The 15,390-nt window shown below is 47.9% G+C and overlaps 1 protein-coding gene across 3 annotated transcripts in view; it reads right to left on the minus strand.

The window, feature by feature from the left end:
- Positions 1-15,390, minus strand: part of NPLOC4 (NPL4 homolog, ubiquitin recognition factor) — a 55,589-nt gene that overhangs the window by 12,507 nt on the left and 27,692 nt on the right. For all 3 annotated transcript variants that reach the window (XM_060290317.1, XM_030843134.2, XM_030843136.2), the window contains 3 exons: positions 14,308-14,379; positions 13,760-13,886; positions 8,975-9,135 (listed from right to left, as the gene is read on the minus strand). In XM_060290317.1, the coding sequence (XP_060146300.1) occupies positions 8,975-9,135; positions 13,760-13,886; positions 14,308-14,379 (360 nt within the window). The remainder of the gene's footprint in view (positions 1-8,974; positions 9,136-13,759; positions 13,887-14,307; positions 14,380-15,390) is intronic.

Consider the following 15,390-nt stretch of genomic DNA (forward strand, 5'->3'; position numbering starts at 1 on the left):
TTATTTTATTTTCCCCAGAAATTAAACTCTCTGGTCTGCAGCACATCTCAGATTATCCACACCTTCCCTACCTTTTCTCTGTTCACAACCCAGAGAGTTGCTAGCAAGAACCTGCCCCTCTGCCCTTCCAGAAAACGGTCCAAATACATCTAACCAAACACATCTAAGCCAGCCACAGAGGGAGCAGGAGCACCATCAAAGGACAGGTTCCTGGAAACAGTGTCCGTTCTGTCTGTCTGCCTTCCTTTGAGGTTGGAATACTGTCCCTTCCACCTGGGCAAGAGTCCCTGGTCCTTCCGCATGCTCGTTGCTGCAGCAGGTAGGCTGGGCCTGGCTTTCCGTGGCTCTACCAGCTTTGACAGTGGCAGCCCAAGGTATGAGGCCTGCTGAGTGGGTCCTGGGGCCCCAGAAGCGGTAGTTTCTACTGGAGGAAATACGGTAGGAGGCGGGAATCAAACCCAATCGAACTAAATCACCATTTCCAAAAATATACGCTTGCCCCTACAAGAAACAACCTGCAACAATTCACACATAATTAGCCCGTCTGGAATTCATCTTCAAATCTAATTAAGCTCTAATATGCAGAGACATTTTCCCAGCACCTGTTCGCTTTAATCTTCCCCTCTAGGGATGATTCTTGTTAAATGCCCCCCTCTCTTTTTTGTGTGTCATGCTATTCTCTTTCAAATTTAACTACCCCACTGCATCCTTCTGCTCCCCAAGAAAATAAAGGTGCTGCATCCCCTTCTCTTCCCTGGAGGAAAAGCAGGTACCTTCTATCTCTCCCCCATGCCTTCACTCAAATGTTTTTGCCAACCAAGCCTTAGCCCCATACACCATTTTAAAAGGCAATTACTTTTTATGGGCGTTAGCAAATGTCAGGCAGAGTACACTAGGAGGAAGACACCTTAATTCTTAGTTTGGCAGCTGCCAAAGTGTCAGAAATTTTATCTCCACCTGGAGCAAGACACTGGGAGAGTCAGAAATTGAGGTCCCTGGTGCCTCGCTACCTGCTATTGGCCATGTCTGGAAACATCAACAAGAAATCCAGGGATCTCTGTCTTTGTTAGCTCAAAGGCAGGCAGGCTTTGTGCCAGGACAACAGCAAACTCCACTTACTGGGTGGCACCATCTTGCTTTGGAAAAGGAAAATGAAATCCTTAATGTATTGCTTTTCTTCTTACAAAACTGGCAAGAAGGTAACAAGTGAAACTAGCAGTTTCTGAGACTTCGCAGAATAAAGCAAGAAAAAAATTTCTCAGGACAAAGTTTCTTAAAGAATCCCGTTTAGGACTACCCTGGTGGTGCAGTGGTTAAGAAGCCGCCTGCCTATGCTGGGGACACGGGTTCGAGTTCTGGTCCGAGAACATCCCACATGCCACGGAGTAACTAAGCCCACGCGCCACAACTACAGAGCCTGCTCTCTAGAGCCTGCGTGCCGCAACTACCGAGCCCGCGTGCTGCAACTTCTGAAGCCCGCGTGCCTAGAGCCCGTGCTCCACAACAAGAGAAGCCACCGCAATGAGGAGCCCGCACACCGCAACAAAGACCCAATGCAGCCAAATAAAAGAAAAAATTTTTAATTTAAAAATTAAAAAAAGTAAAAGCACTAAAAGAAAACGTAGGTAAATATACAGCTTTGAGGTAAAGAATTACTTCCTAAGTATGATGACAAAGGCAGGAATTACAATGAAAAAGGATTAACGTACCTTTGAAATCACAAAATGTTACACCTTACTTTGTATGAAAAGTATAAAGAAAATGATATCCTGGCATGTGTCTGCAATATATGACAAAGGGTTAATGTATAAAGACTTCACAAACAAATGTGAAAGTGATGAACCACCTTACAAATACCTCAGGGCACACAGAGGCGATTCATAAAGAAAACACCAACACACACAGGGGACTTGGGACAGAGTGAGTGCAGAGCATGGGGTCCTGAGAGCAGGGCCCAGGCAGGCAAGCAGACTAGCGCAGGGCTGGCCTGCGGCACAGTCTGAGCATGTAACTGCAGCCTTCTTGGAGGAACTTTGGGAGACCACACGAAACCCTTGAAATATATGTTATCCTTTGACAAAACAACGCATGGAATGGTTTGCTTGGAATGTCTCAAGTAACTCAGCACACACATGGAGTGAGCTCCTGGATGAGCCACAAAGCACTTCTGGTAAGTGCCAGATGCTGGGACAAACCCGTGTCGGGCTGAGGACAGGTCAGTAAATGATGCCTAGGACAGAGAAGACTCCACAGTCCCCCCAGAGAGCGCTGGTCCCCTCCACAGCCACGACGCCGCAGCTGCCTGCATGCTCTCTCCTCCCTGCTGCAGCCACCTGTCAACTCTTCCAACTCCTCAGCACTGAGCCCACAACCACCCTTCATGCCAGGAACCCACCCTGCTGCCCCTCCACCTGGGCAGCTGCCTAAGAGCAGTGTTCCCTGGGGTCTCCAATCTCGGCTTCTCTCCTCTACTTCCAAGGCTTTGATTTGGGGTTTCTGGGCAGATAACCGTGAAAAGGGCCTCTCAACCTCCTTCCGGTCCCACCACATGAAACTTCAAACACGGGCATCTGAACTCACCCCACCCCCCCTGCTCTCACCACTATTCATCAAGGTTTACAACTCCAGCACCCACCACTCACCCAAACCAGAGACCCAGTTCCATCCTGTCCTCCCCGGGACCGTGCAAGGCCCATGGAGCTCTTGGCTCCAGGACACCCTCTCCATCCCCAAATGCCATGGGGAGCAGACACATGTCACCTGGACTGTGGCACCAGCCTTCTCACTGGCCACCGGACTCTGTACCCAGAAAGAATCTTCCACACCGGGGAGCTCCCTCCCCACGGCCTGGCCTTCAGCTCCTCCAGCCGCACCTCACACTGGACGGTAGACCCCACCGCACATCTCTCTCCTGCTGCCCCTCCTGGATCGGCCCTGGCATTTGACACTCATGTTGCTGCAAAAGCCTCCTGCCTCCAGACCCCCCTTCACGCCACATCCAGCAAGATTGTTCCAGAATCACCTTCCATCTTTCTTTCTTTGGCTTCTCACTGCCCACCACCCCCATCACGTGCACATTCCAGCCAGACTGAGCCTGGGACCCCTAGATGCACCATGCCCTCTGGACGTGTGGCCCCCAGATGGGCTTCCTCCCCACCTGGCTAACTTCCACGCTGCACTGGACACCTCAACAGCCACCAACAGACCACCTGGGAAGAGAGGATGATTGTGACTTGCTCATCACTGTAGCCCCGGGGTCTGGCGAGGGACGCCGCACCCTATCCACAGCTGGACCGAGTGCAGAGGCTGCGGTTCCAGAGGCAAGGCCCTGTCAACGTCCACGTGTCCATGCATGCACGCGGGGTGCTGGAAGGACAGGTGAAGAGGCGTGTTGGGGTATCTATTTCCTTATTAACCTGTAATGCAGGATTTCCCATAAAAAATATACATTTGATTTCACATTAATAAAATGTTCTTAGTTAATATTTAGAAGGCTTGCATTCCTAATGCACATGGAACCATGCACCTCACCGTTCTGCTGCCCGTCCCCAAGCATCCCCTCGCCGGCTGACTAGATCCTCGCTCCAAAACCCTCCTCTGTGTGCACCTCTCCCCACCTTTACAGGAGGTGCTCCCCGGCCGTTCTTTCACTGGCTGCACGGGACTTCCTAGGACAGACAGATCAGAGCTGTAGACAAGGGTGGACCCTCAAGCTTTCCACCCTCATCTCCTGTGTGAACGCACATACAAACGTGTATACGTACAGGCATCAACATCTACAAGTGTGCCTTTAAAAAACAAAAAGTTAATTGGGATTTTACTGTATATAGATACATTTGTAATTTTACATCATGAGTTTTATCCCATACCTTCAAGTAATTTTCAAACACACACCTTTAGTGATCACAGAATATCCCACCATATAGATGTATTGTAATTTAATGCCCGTTATTAGACTTTTAGATTGCTTTAAGTTTTTGTTACCACAGATAACACCATGATGAACAGCCTTAGACAAATATGGGTACGTGTCCTGTTTACAAGGTATATTTTAAATCCAACCCCAAAGCCCACAGGAGGACTAAAAGGATTACTTAAATGTTTGCTTTCATAGGTCTCTTTGCTCAAACTCGTATTTTCCTGAAACGTATGAGAAATGAGTGTCTCAAATCCTACAGGGCTATAAACAATCCTGGGAAGCCCTTCTAGCCTGCTCTCACTAACAGGCAAGTGAGCGATCTAAGAAAACAGCAGCATGATTAAGGAAATAACGTGTGTTCCACGGCAAAAGGGAGCTCTCTTCTTAAGGGCAAGAAACTTACAAGGCATGGAAATAAAAAGCAAATTTCCAACCTGATAAAGGGTACTACAAAAAAACAAAAACAAAAAAACCCACAGCAAACTCATAGTTAATGATGAAATCCCGAAAGCACATCCTTTACAATTAAAAACCAGACAAAAGTGCTGATCACTAGACATTGTTCCAGAAGCCCTAGCCAGCACGAGGGGTGAAAATGAAGGGAAGGGAGAAAAAGAACTGTCACTCCTGGATAATACACTCATCTGTGTGGAGAACCCAGAACACACATACAAATTAGAGGAACAAGTAACAGCTGAACTGCCAAATGGTAGTTTTTATAATATGTAGAAACTATAAAGTACCTAGGAACAATCTAACAAATGACGGACAAGGCTTTCAAGGAGAAAAATCCTAACTTTCTGAGAGAGGTCAAAGAACAAGAAACAAAGGGCAGCATCACACACATTGTGCGGGGGGGGGGGGGGGGGAGTGGGGGGGTGGGCGTGACCTATTTGTTGTGTGCAACCTGCAGGCAAGTCTCCATGAAGGAGTGAAGGGTCAGGAACAGTCAGAGCTCGGGAAGAAAAGCAGGGAAGGGCTGTGATGGATCAGGGACGAAGAGTAAAGTTACAGTGACTCGGACAGTGCGACGTTGGTGCTGGCTGAGGAACACCGGCCAGTGGACAGAAGGGAGGACAGAGACACAGCCACGATCACAGAGACGACTGGTAATGGAAAGGCACCACAGATCAACAGAGAAAGAAGAGGGTTTTTCCCAATAAATGGTGTTCAGACAGTATATGACTAAAAACTAAGAAGGAAACTGGGCCCCTATCTCACACCACACATCCGAAATAATCCCAGGTAGAAGAAGAATCCAAAAACATCAACCTTAGAGAAGACAAGATAACAGACTTTCTTTGTGATTCAAAATGCCAACCATAAAGACAAGATTCAGAAAACTGACCACATGGAAACATAAACTTTCTGCCTCAATGACACCATGGGAGTGGAGAGGCAGAGGTGTCACACCCCTGACTGACAGGGTTAGAGGCAGGGAGAAAAAGATTGAACCACCCAGGGAAGAAGAGGAAACAGACACAACAAGCACGTTACGGGAGACAGGACGAGCCAACAAACAAAGAAAAAGGAGTCTGGCCTCACTTATGATCAGGACGGCACAGTTACAGCTCAAGGAAATGCCCCATGAGTGTCTGAGTGGGGAGTGGGACTCGGGCCCAAGGCTGCGGAGCGTGGTGGTTTGCACGGCATTCTGCTCGCAGTGGGCACATGCCGAGGTGACATGATGGCCACATGCAGGCAGGTCTCAGGCCACACCGGGATAAGTGAATGTGGCCCATCTCCAAGGACAAAAGAACACAGTTTTGGGTCTACAGTGTGCAGCAACATATAAAACTCAACACCTGCTTTAGGAAAACACACAGAGGAGGTAAAACTAGAAGAAAAGCAAGAATGTCATAGTGCACCCCCGAAGGTAGTGCTCCCTCTGGAGGGGGGAGAAAAGGAGACAGAAGCAGAGAGAAGGATCCAGCAGCTTCAGAGACCACAGGAACGTTCTGGTCCTTAACTCTGGGGTAGAGACTCAGGATTGGTATTTCTGCTTTTTTTATTCCTTAAACATGTTTTATAAATAATCTTTCATATCTACTCAATATTTAATTTTTTAAAATTAATTTATTTTTGGCTGTGTTGGGTCTTCGTTGCTGTGCGTGGGCTTTCTCTAGTTGCGGCAAGTAGTGGCTACTCTTTGTTGTGGTGTGCAGGCTTCTCACTGCAGTGGCTTCTCTTATTGCGGAGCATGGACTCTAGGCACGCAGGCTTCAGTAGTTGTGGCACGCGGGCTCAGTAGTTGTGGCTCGTAGGCTCTAGAGCACAGGCTCAGTAGTTGTGGCGCATGGGCTTAGTTGCTCTGTGGCATGTGGGATCTTCCTGGACCAGGGCTCAAACCCTGGTCCCCTGCATTGGCAGGTGGATTCTTAACCACTGTGCCACCAGGGAAGTCCCTATATTTAATTTTTAAAACTCTGAAAAGAGAAAGAAATGGCAGCCTGATGACCCTGGAGCAATGTATTCATGCACACTGAGCGCACCGGGGCTGCACAAGCCTCTGTGGCTAAAGGGGAGGGGCTCTCCACAAGGACAACAGGCCCCGTTACGGCCCCCAGACCAGTGAGCTGTGCCAAAAGGCTCAGGACGGCAGCCAGCAGGACCACCAGGTCTCAGGGTCTAAAACTGAGTCAAAACATAGATTCTACATTACAAAACAGTGCCATACAAATGCATCTTATAAGATAGAAACTTTTGAGGGAAAGACTGAACCCTCACATTGGTTCCCAGCGTGGTGTGACTTGATGTGTGAATGTTTAATAATGGTTTAAAACTAATGATTCTTCAAAGTACCTGATGCCTACACAGGATTTGTGTAAGGGTGAGATCTGTGTTATCAAGCCAGGTAATTGCTATTAAACACCACAGGAGGGAAGAGACAATGGGAGTTCCTAAACAAGGCTCTTTGGAAATATTTTCTTTCAAGAATGATATGGAGAACCCTTTCCTGGGGCTCCTTACTGTCCCCAAATCTGAGGGGTCATCTAAGCAAGTTGTCACAGTCCAGCCTCACTCTGTCCCTCCACTGCCACCACCTGAAAGGAGCAGATACAACAGCGAGGCCTGCCTGCTGCAGAGGAAAGACAGACTGCTCGCTACCTACTGGCCTGGCCTTCCTGGCTCAGTGACAGTCCCCGCCCCCGCAGCCCTCGGACCACGCAGCAGCGCTGATTCAGAAGCAGATTGAAGACTTTCATTCCAAAGAGCTGAGGAGGAGACCAGGAGCAGGGACAAGACTCTCAGGCCCTTGTGCCCTTCCTTTGCACATCACCCACTGCCACAGACACCCACAGCATGGACAAGCCAGCTCTAGACAGGGTCTCAGCCCCACTTCTGATCCCTGAAGAGGTGAAGTCTTTGTCACAATCAGGTAGTCTCTGGTCTCCAAATCACCACCAGGACGAGGCCCCAGAGCCCCTCAGCTTCTAGGCGCTCTCCTGGGTGTCTGATGCATCCCGCAGGTAGTAAGCTGCGCCCATACCACTGAATGCTATTCGGCAATGAAAAGAATGAAGTACTGCAGGCTGCAGGCACGGAGGAACCTTGAGACATTACGGTTAGTGGTGAAAAGTCAGTCACAAAAGACCACACACTGTAGGATTCCATCAGGGAAACCTCAGAGAAAGCAGATCAGCGGTTGCCAGGAGTTGGGAGGACTGGGGAGTAACTGTTAAAGGATGTAGGGCTTCTTTTGGGGGGACAAGAATGTTCTAAAATTAGATTGTGGTGATGATTACACAACCCTGTGAACATCCTAAGAGCCCCTGAGCCGGGCACATTAAATGAGTGAATTGTGTGGTATGTGAATTGCATCTCAATAAACCTGTTTAAAAATGCAGACTTAGGGACTTCCCTGGTCCAGTGGCTAAGACTACGTGCTCCCAATGAAGGGGGCCTGGGTTTGATCCCTGGTCAGGGAACTTGATCCCACATGCTGCAACTAAAAAATCCCACATGCCGCAACGAAAATCCCACATGCGGCAACAAAGATCCCACGTGCAGCAACTAAGACCTGGTGCAGCCAAATAAATAAATAAATATTTTTAAGAAAGAATTTTAAAAAACTAAATAAAATTTTTAAAAATAAATAAATAAAAATGCAGACTTGCTAGACCAATAAAAACAACAAAACAATGACTAGACATGCACACACTGATATAAAAAAATTGCTGAAAGATATCAAATCATTTTAAAGAAATTAGATCATCACTCTTTCTGGGTTTTCATTGCTTGCCTATTTTATTTCCAGGCCCCTTCTGCCAGCAGGTCTTTGTGGCCTAAGTGCAGTGAGATTGTGAGCAGACCTGTCAACCTAGAACTCCTTACACAGTGAAAATATCCTTCAGAAATGGAGAACAACGTACTTCTCAGACACACAAAAGCAGCCGGGAACACAAGAAATATTAAAGGGGTCCTCCAGACAGAGCAGTGCCAGATGGAAACCAAAGTCTGCCCAGGATGGGGAACAGGCAGGATGCCTGCCTGTGACCAGAGCAACTCCCATGAGGAGGATGGGAGCCGTGTTGCTAATTCCCAGGGAAGCACCCAACTCCGACTTGTTCAAACCAGATCACAGTTTTCAAAAAAATCATTTTTATAGCTTTCACAGGAAACAAAGGTTTAGAAATGGAGAACTGCTCATCTAAGCGGTTAACCTAAACTTGGTCCCCTCAGGAGAGCCTAACTTCTGCCAAACAGCTCCAACCTTCACTCCTGCTGAGGCCCTGTTAGGCACCATTTCTCCCTTTCAGAAACTGAAACAGTCGGTGTTGCAGTGGTTTCACTTGTATTATGTACCCCTAAACCCAGGGCGTGTCACCCCCACTTCTGCTTATAAGCCCTAACACCACAGAAGCCTGCCTGAGTAGCTAACAAAGGCCCTGGAAATGCCAAAGAGTCCCTTATCCACAAGCTAGGCTCTAGACGACCACGGCTGACCAACAGCTCCCATGGCCAGAATGCACCAAAATTAGCAACGTCCAGGACAGGTCAGTGTCCATGCTGCTCTCCATCCACTTCTCTCTTTCGGTACCGTTGCATTTTTACCTTATAAAACACATCAGGCACGTACTGCTCGCTGCTGGACTCCTTGGCGTAGCCGAGCTCTGGGGCGTCCTTGCAGGGCAGCAGGCACTCATCTCGGACCAGCGCCATGCACTGATTGGACACCTGGTACCCTTCAAAGTGCACCTGGTTGTCGGGGCCACCTGCAAAAGAGAGACCTTCAGCGAGAATCCTCCAAAGGACGTTCAAAACAAGTGTCATCCTTTACCTTGGACCTGCAGAACCAACTCTCATGAGTGTGTCTTGGGTAAGAATCAAAAATGTTTGACAGCAGTTTTACGACAGCCTTGGGCACAAGGCCTTGAGCACAGGGTGTGCAGATGCCACTGCAGCTCCTCAAACAGGCCCCACCAGCGACACGCTCTCTCAGAATCGGGAGGCAAGACTGTTAAACCTTCTCCAACACCCACCCAAAAGCATACTTGGGCTTCTGGTTTTTAGTATCACAGAGATGTGAACAACAGACAGAGCCCTGTGTTCCAGCAAATTCTGTTCTTGAGTGAATGCAGGGAGACGAATGGGAGTGGATGGGAGAACACAGAAACCTTTCCCAGCACAGTGTCAGTATCTGCATAGCATGGAGAGCAGCCCTGACCTCAGACACCTGTGCAGCTGGCACATCAAGGAGGCGTGGACCCCACCACAATGCCTAGGAGGTTGCTCTCCTTGCACCGAGCCCTGCCCTCCACGCCTTCCATTCTAACCTCTCTCAGGCCCTGCTCCAAAGAAACCCACAGTAGGGCTTACAGTTTGGGACAAGGGTAAAACCCATCCCAAACGGGTCAGGAGGTCAGGCAGTACCGAGCATGCAGCCATCTTCCTCCCCTGCAGAATCAGGGTCACACTCTGACAACTGTAACAGCCATCATTTTTATGGCTTTGGAGAATTTTAAAAAACCTTCAATATCTCTATCTTAGTTTCTTTGACAAAAACAGAATAAGTTACTGATCAGGGAACAGAAATTTTATCTGTCTGGCTTTCAAACATTTACCAGAAAGCCGATCTGATGGCCAAGCAATCAAAAATGTGAAGGACAGGGCAGAGCCAGCCCCCAAGGGACAAACAGGGGCCTGTGTCTGCTCGACTCTGCACACCAGAGGCCAACAGCAGCTGGCTTCCAGATGCTGCGTCACGCTGGGCTCCAAAGGCCCGGTGGATAGTCAAGCCTAGCATCTTCTCTCTGGCCCTCAACTCACACTCGGGGGAGGTGGCCAGGCCTGGACAGTGACCGCTAACTAAGGTCAAGGCAGCAAACACAGGGCATGTGACCCTCTGGTGCAATCCGGGGAATGAACGTCATAGCACAACGAGTGTGCAGTTCACAAGGAGCAGAGGAGGTCGGGAAGGAACCTGGAGGAGCCGCCCTTGGTGTGTGTACTGTAAACCTGTGCTGGTTTTGAGATAGATGTGGCCTGTGAGAACCAGGGAAAAATGGAAAGCTGTATTTATAAAACAGAAGACTCTTAAAAAAAGCAAACTCAGTCCATATGGACAGTCTCCAAAGGCAGAGTCACTGACAGGAACCGCAAGCTCCCCATTCCATGTGGAAAAGCAAGAAACCAGGTCCTGAGGGGTTCTCTGAACCTTGCTCTGGTACCGTCCCAGAGATGAAGCAGGCCAGGCCAGTTAACTCTCATTCCCTTCCCAAATCAGTCCATCAGGAAGTCCACTGTGTGATGGAAAGGGGCGGTGATAAAGGACAGCTGCTATTGAGTCTGAGACGCAGCCCAGAAAGTAACATGCACAGCTGAGAAATGAGTGCGAGTGTGCCAGGTGACCGAGACACAGACACCAGCATCGTGGCAGGGAGTTTAAACTTGGACTCTGTGATGATTCTCCTTCCACAAGCTCCTTCATGTGCACATGAGCAAACCCCACATGTAATCATCACTCTTTTCCCCTAAAGGTTTCAAGCTAGAGAAGTTCTTAGAAGGGATCTGCAGACACAAGGCCAAATGGTAAGGCCCCCACACCCCACCCAGCATCTGGGCCTGCAGCATCAGCAGCAGCTGTGGGGAGCTGACAGCAGCGTGACCATGGAAGCACCATGAACCCCGGGACACACCAGCCAAGTCTCCCGGGAGACAGCCATAAACACACAGGACTGCTCCTTCCTGTCCCATCAGGGTCTTAAGGATGGGACTTCGGCAAGGGCATTTCAAACAGCTCCCCAGGGTACCAACACGTCCCTGGTCAAGAACCACTGAAGAGGAGGAAGAGAACAATCTGTCTGGAGTCAGAAGATCTCTGACACTTTGGATAACCACCTTCCATCGCTGCCCCCTGGGAAAGGGAGAGGAATTATGAGTCTGAGCATCTCACAGCATTACCAAGAGGGACAAATCAGCACAGATGTGAAAGGACTCTAACTGCAGATCTTATTATAAGTTAAGTGATTTTCTGCCTTATAGTTCGAAAACCCTAGTAAAGTGCCAATTTCGGAGGCAAAAATTCCAAGGTCAATCTATGATTTCCAAATTTCCAACTGAGTCAATAACTGAAAGTACAGGCAGCCCCCAAGTTGGAAACTATTTATAATTCAAAACATGTACCAGTTCTTTGGGCCCACTGAATAATTCCCCACAGAAACAGTAATTAAAGGGGTTAGGTTACCATGGGAGCCCATGGATGCCTAAAACAGCAGTTCTCACAAGAAGCAGTTCTGGAAATCTGTGGAGATGATTTTTGGTTGTCTCAACGAAGGGGGGCAGCGGGGGGCAGGGGCTGCCAGTTTTAGCAGGCTAGAGTCAAAGGTACCAGACGTCCTGCTGTGACCAGGGAGTCCCACACAATAAAGAACTGTTCCACATCCCACATGGCCTTGAAATGTCCCCCTAACACTCCTGTAGGCAAAACCCCTATTTGTGATGATCTAGGATTAGAATCAATTATATTTTATACACAGCCACAGAAACAAACACGCCCAGCTTTAACACACAGCGAATCCTCTAGGAGCATGATACCACATAAGCTGAGGAAGGGCCCTGCTTGGCTCAGAGCTCCGTGGAGAGCTGCTGAGTGTCTGGGAACCACGTCACTGATGCCTGTGCAGGCCCCGCCCCACAAGGTTGGCAGCTCCGGCTCCTCCCCTGTGCTCTCCTCAGCAGGCACCAGTCCCCAAGCACTGGCATGCAGAATGCACTGTCTTATTACATGCATGCTCCTTCACTATTATTTCTCCTCAATGTTACAGTCAGCCTACTACTCTGCTTTCTTTTTTAGAATCAGGTGTGTGGGCAGGTATATTATCTATGAATTTCACTTTCTGGATAGTAAAGAGGTGTCACAAATGTTCTAAAGAGAGGGTGTCCAGTCTGATAGGCTTGAGAACCACCAGCCTAAATGCCTGGACCCAGAATCTCAGCCTAAATGAAGAGGGCAGGGGTTTATGTGATGCAGAGAGTAGAAAGAGAATACTTTCCTCCCCTTCATCAAACAGAAAGCTGGCTTGGCAAAATTCTGATTATGTAAAACGTGTCTCTTCTCTGCTCTCCTCCTTGGCTCCTGCTACCCTGAGCGCTCTCATCACAACAGGCCCCCTGCCCCATCTGCCCCCGTGGAAGGACTCTATGCTACGGAATTACTGCTTCCACAAATCCCAGTCCAAACTCCCATCCACTTCCTTAAGCATCTGACCCCATTAATTTATGCTAACATGTGAACAATGCAGCCATGGCCTCTCATGCCCCCAAAGTACATTCATTTCAAAAAGAAGGTGCTGGTCACTCTAAATGGATCTCAAATCAAATGGATCTTAAAAATTCAGACAGTATGATAGATGTTTTCCTTCCCATGGCAGTGGTAACAGGCTCAGCTGGGATTAATAAGGGATCTAGTTACTTACATGCTTGGGCTGTTTGTAAACTGGTATCTTGAACTAGAGGAAGCATGGTTACCATGAACAAACTGGATTATCATCTCTGTGATGGCAGAACCCAAGTTTTCACAGGATAGAGGTTAGTGTTTACTTTAAAAAACTGACCAAAGAGATTGTTTTTATTAGTTGGTTCTCCAAGTTTCAAGTTCCTCCTTCTTTCAAATCATACGGTCTTACGCCGGGCTTTTCTCTAGGACAGCATCTCAAGTATGGTATAAAAGATTTGGCGGTACTTGTTTAAGGCCACAGTCTTTTATTATTATATATTCATGGTGTACATAACATGTAGTATGATGTGCACAACATCTCACACACACACACTCATCACTCCCAAAAACAAGCTTTATGGAAATGGTTTCTTAAAATGACACTCCCACTCATAAATAAAAAAGTAACAGAAACAGTAAATCCCTCTTCTCCTGCACAGCTAGACAGAGTCATCCTTGGTTACTGCAAAGGGGCAAAGATAGCCCAGAACTCTCCAGAACCAAGTGAACTTGGACTGAGGCCAAGAGAATGGACTAGAGGAGGGCTACACTGAAGCCGCAATTCTAGTAGTTTTGTGTGATGCTGAGTAGTTCAAGATTTTTGCCGCAAACCAAAAAAGAAGAATCTTATGTCTCACAGGCCCATTAAGAAAATCTATTGTAGGGACTTCCCTGGCGGTCCAGTGGTTAAGACTCCACACTTCCACTGCAGGAGGCACGGGTTCGATCCCTGGTCAGGGAACTAAGATCCCATATGCCGCGCGATGCAGCCAAAAAAAAAAAAAAAGAAGGAAAGAAAGAAAATCTATTGTAACTAAGTTAAGAATGCAAAGCTACTGAAAGAGGAACAAAACATATTAACAAGGTAGTAATATTTACAATATAAATGTCCCCATTTATACCTGTAGCCACTGCAGTAACAAACTTGGATCCAAAATGTCCATCTGGAGAGAGTCGACATATGTTGGGATGCTTATTTTGAAAGTCTCCTGCAGTGATACATTCTTCTGAACTCAGGAAATAGGTGTCCTAAGAAAAGAGAACCAGCATACCAAGTTTTATAGCATCATGTCAAAATATGCTTCTATTTCTTCTTTAGAAAATATTAAGAACTAAACTATGACACATCACAGACTACGGTGAAGCAAGTACCTGTAATTCCTGACTGTTACCAACTCCTTACAGAAAAACACGTGTAACCAGTAACGCCTTAGAAGCACAGGCAATCCACCTCATGGGCTGACCTCCAAAAAGCAGTGGTTTATAAAGGTAAAGTCTCTCTGATCTCCGAGACAGAATGAACAGACCCAGCCTTAATTTATCAAGAACACTGTGTTGAAAATAACATGGTCTAAAAGCCAGGGTGAGCTGTGCAGAGACACCGGAGAGTGCAGCCCAGAGCTGGTCCATAACAAGCTCTGGCCGAGCAAGCAACCCTGCCCCCTCTCACCTTATTTCGACTATATCGAACTGTACCCTTTCGGGTATCTTCCGAGACAAGGTCTGTAAATATCCAGCCAACCTGCATAAAAGAGAAGAATACCTTCTGAGTCTCTCCCTGAAACAGGTGACGAATGTCTTCTAGCTTCTGCCAAGAGAGGAGACTCCTGGAAGCCAGTTCTTTCTTTCCAGGTGAGTCAGCTCCTCAGCTAAGCCACTGTCCACACCAGGGCTCTCAAACTCTACTCAGCTGACACTGGCCGTCCTCCCCCTGGTGCTGCCGGGTGGAGATGAGGGCAAACGAGCACATCTCATTTATTCGTTAGAAAAAGTCTTCTCAGCACCACCTCTGTGCCCTGCACTATGCTAGATGCAGGGGACCCCCGGGTGCATAAAATTAACAGAACATCAGTGAAAAGGGAATCTACACTCCAGAGAGGAAGACAGATAACAAGCAAGCAAATAAAGACAATGCCACTTCAAATACTAGGGCTTTCTCCGTAAGACAGGAAAACATACTCCCCAGAGAATGCATGTAAAATAAAAAAGAATGATAGAACGGAGACTGCGCAGCTGCTCCTCTAAGCTCCGGTGTGGGGCTAAGGGAAGCATCTGAGGGTACACGGATCTGAAACGCCAGTCCCAGGGCTTGGGGCAGGGTCAGCCTCTCTGGCACGTCCTGCTACAGCAACAGTGCCTGTCTGTGTGCTCTGTGATCCCTGGCCTTCCTGTGCCCATGAACCTCACAGCTGATTACCATTCCTGAACCAGAACCTGGCTGGGAGGTCTAAGAGCAGGGCTGGAATCCAGACACACACCCACTTCTGTCCTTCGGAGAAGTGATCTGGTGCTTGTGACCCTCTCTAGCACAACCCTGACATGAAACTCTTCAATTCCATCTCCTGCAGACATGACCAGGCAAATCTGGAGACTTTCATTTTCTTTAAAAATGCCCAAATGAACAAAACCCCCGAGGAGGATGGCAATGGAGAAAATGAGACTTAAAGGATAAATGTAACTCAGCAGTAAATAAAGTAGAACCAAAATCAAGCTGAGATAAATTAGGGCTAAGGAACCAGTGTTTGGAGAAAGG

This window comes from Globicephala melas, chromosome 20 (assembly GCF_963455315.2).
Source record: "Globicephala melas chromosome 20, mGloMel1.2, whole genome shotgun sequence".
In the NCBI taxonomy this organism is placed as follows: domain Eukaryota; kingdom Metazoa; phylum Chordata; class Mammalia; order Artiodactyla; family Delphinidae; genus Globicephala; species Globicephala melas.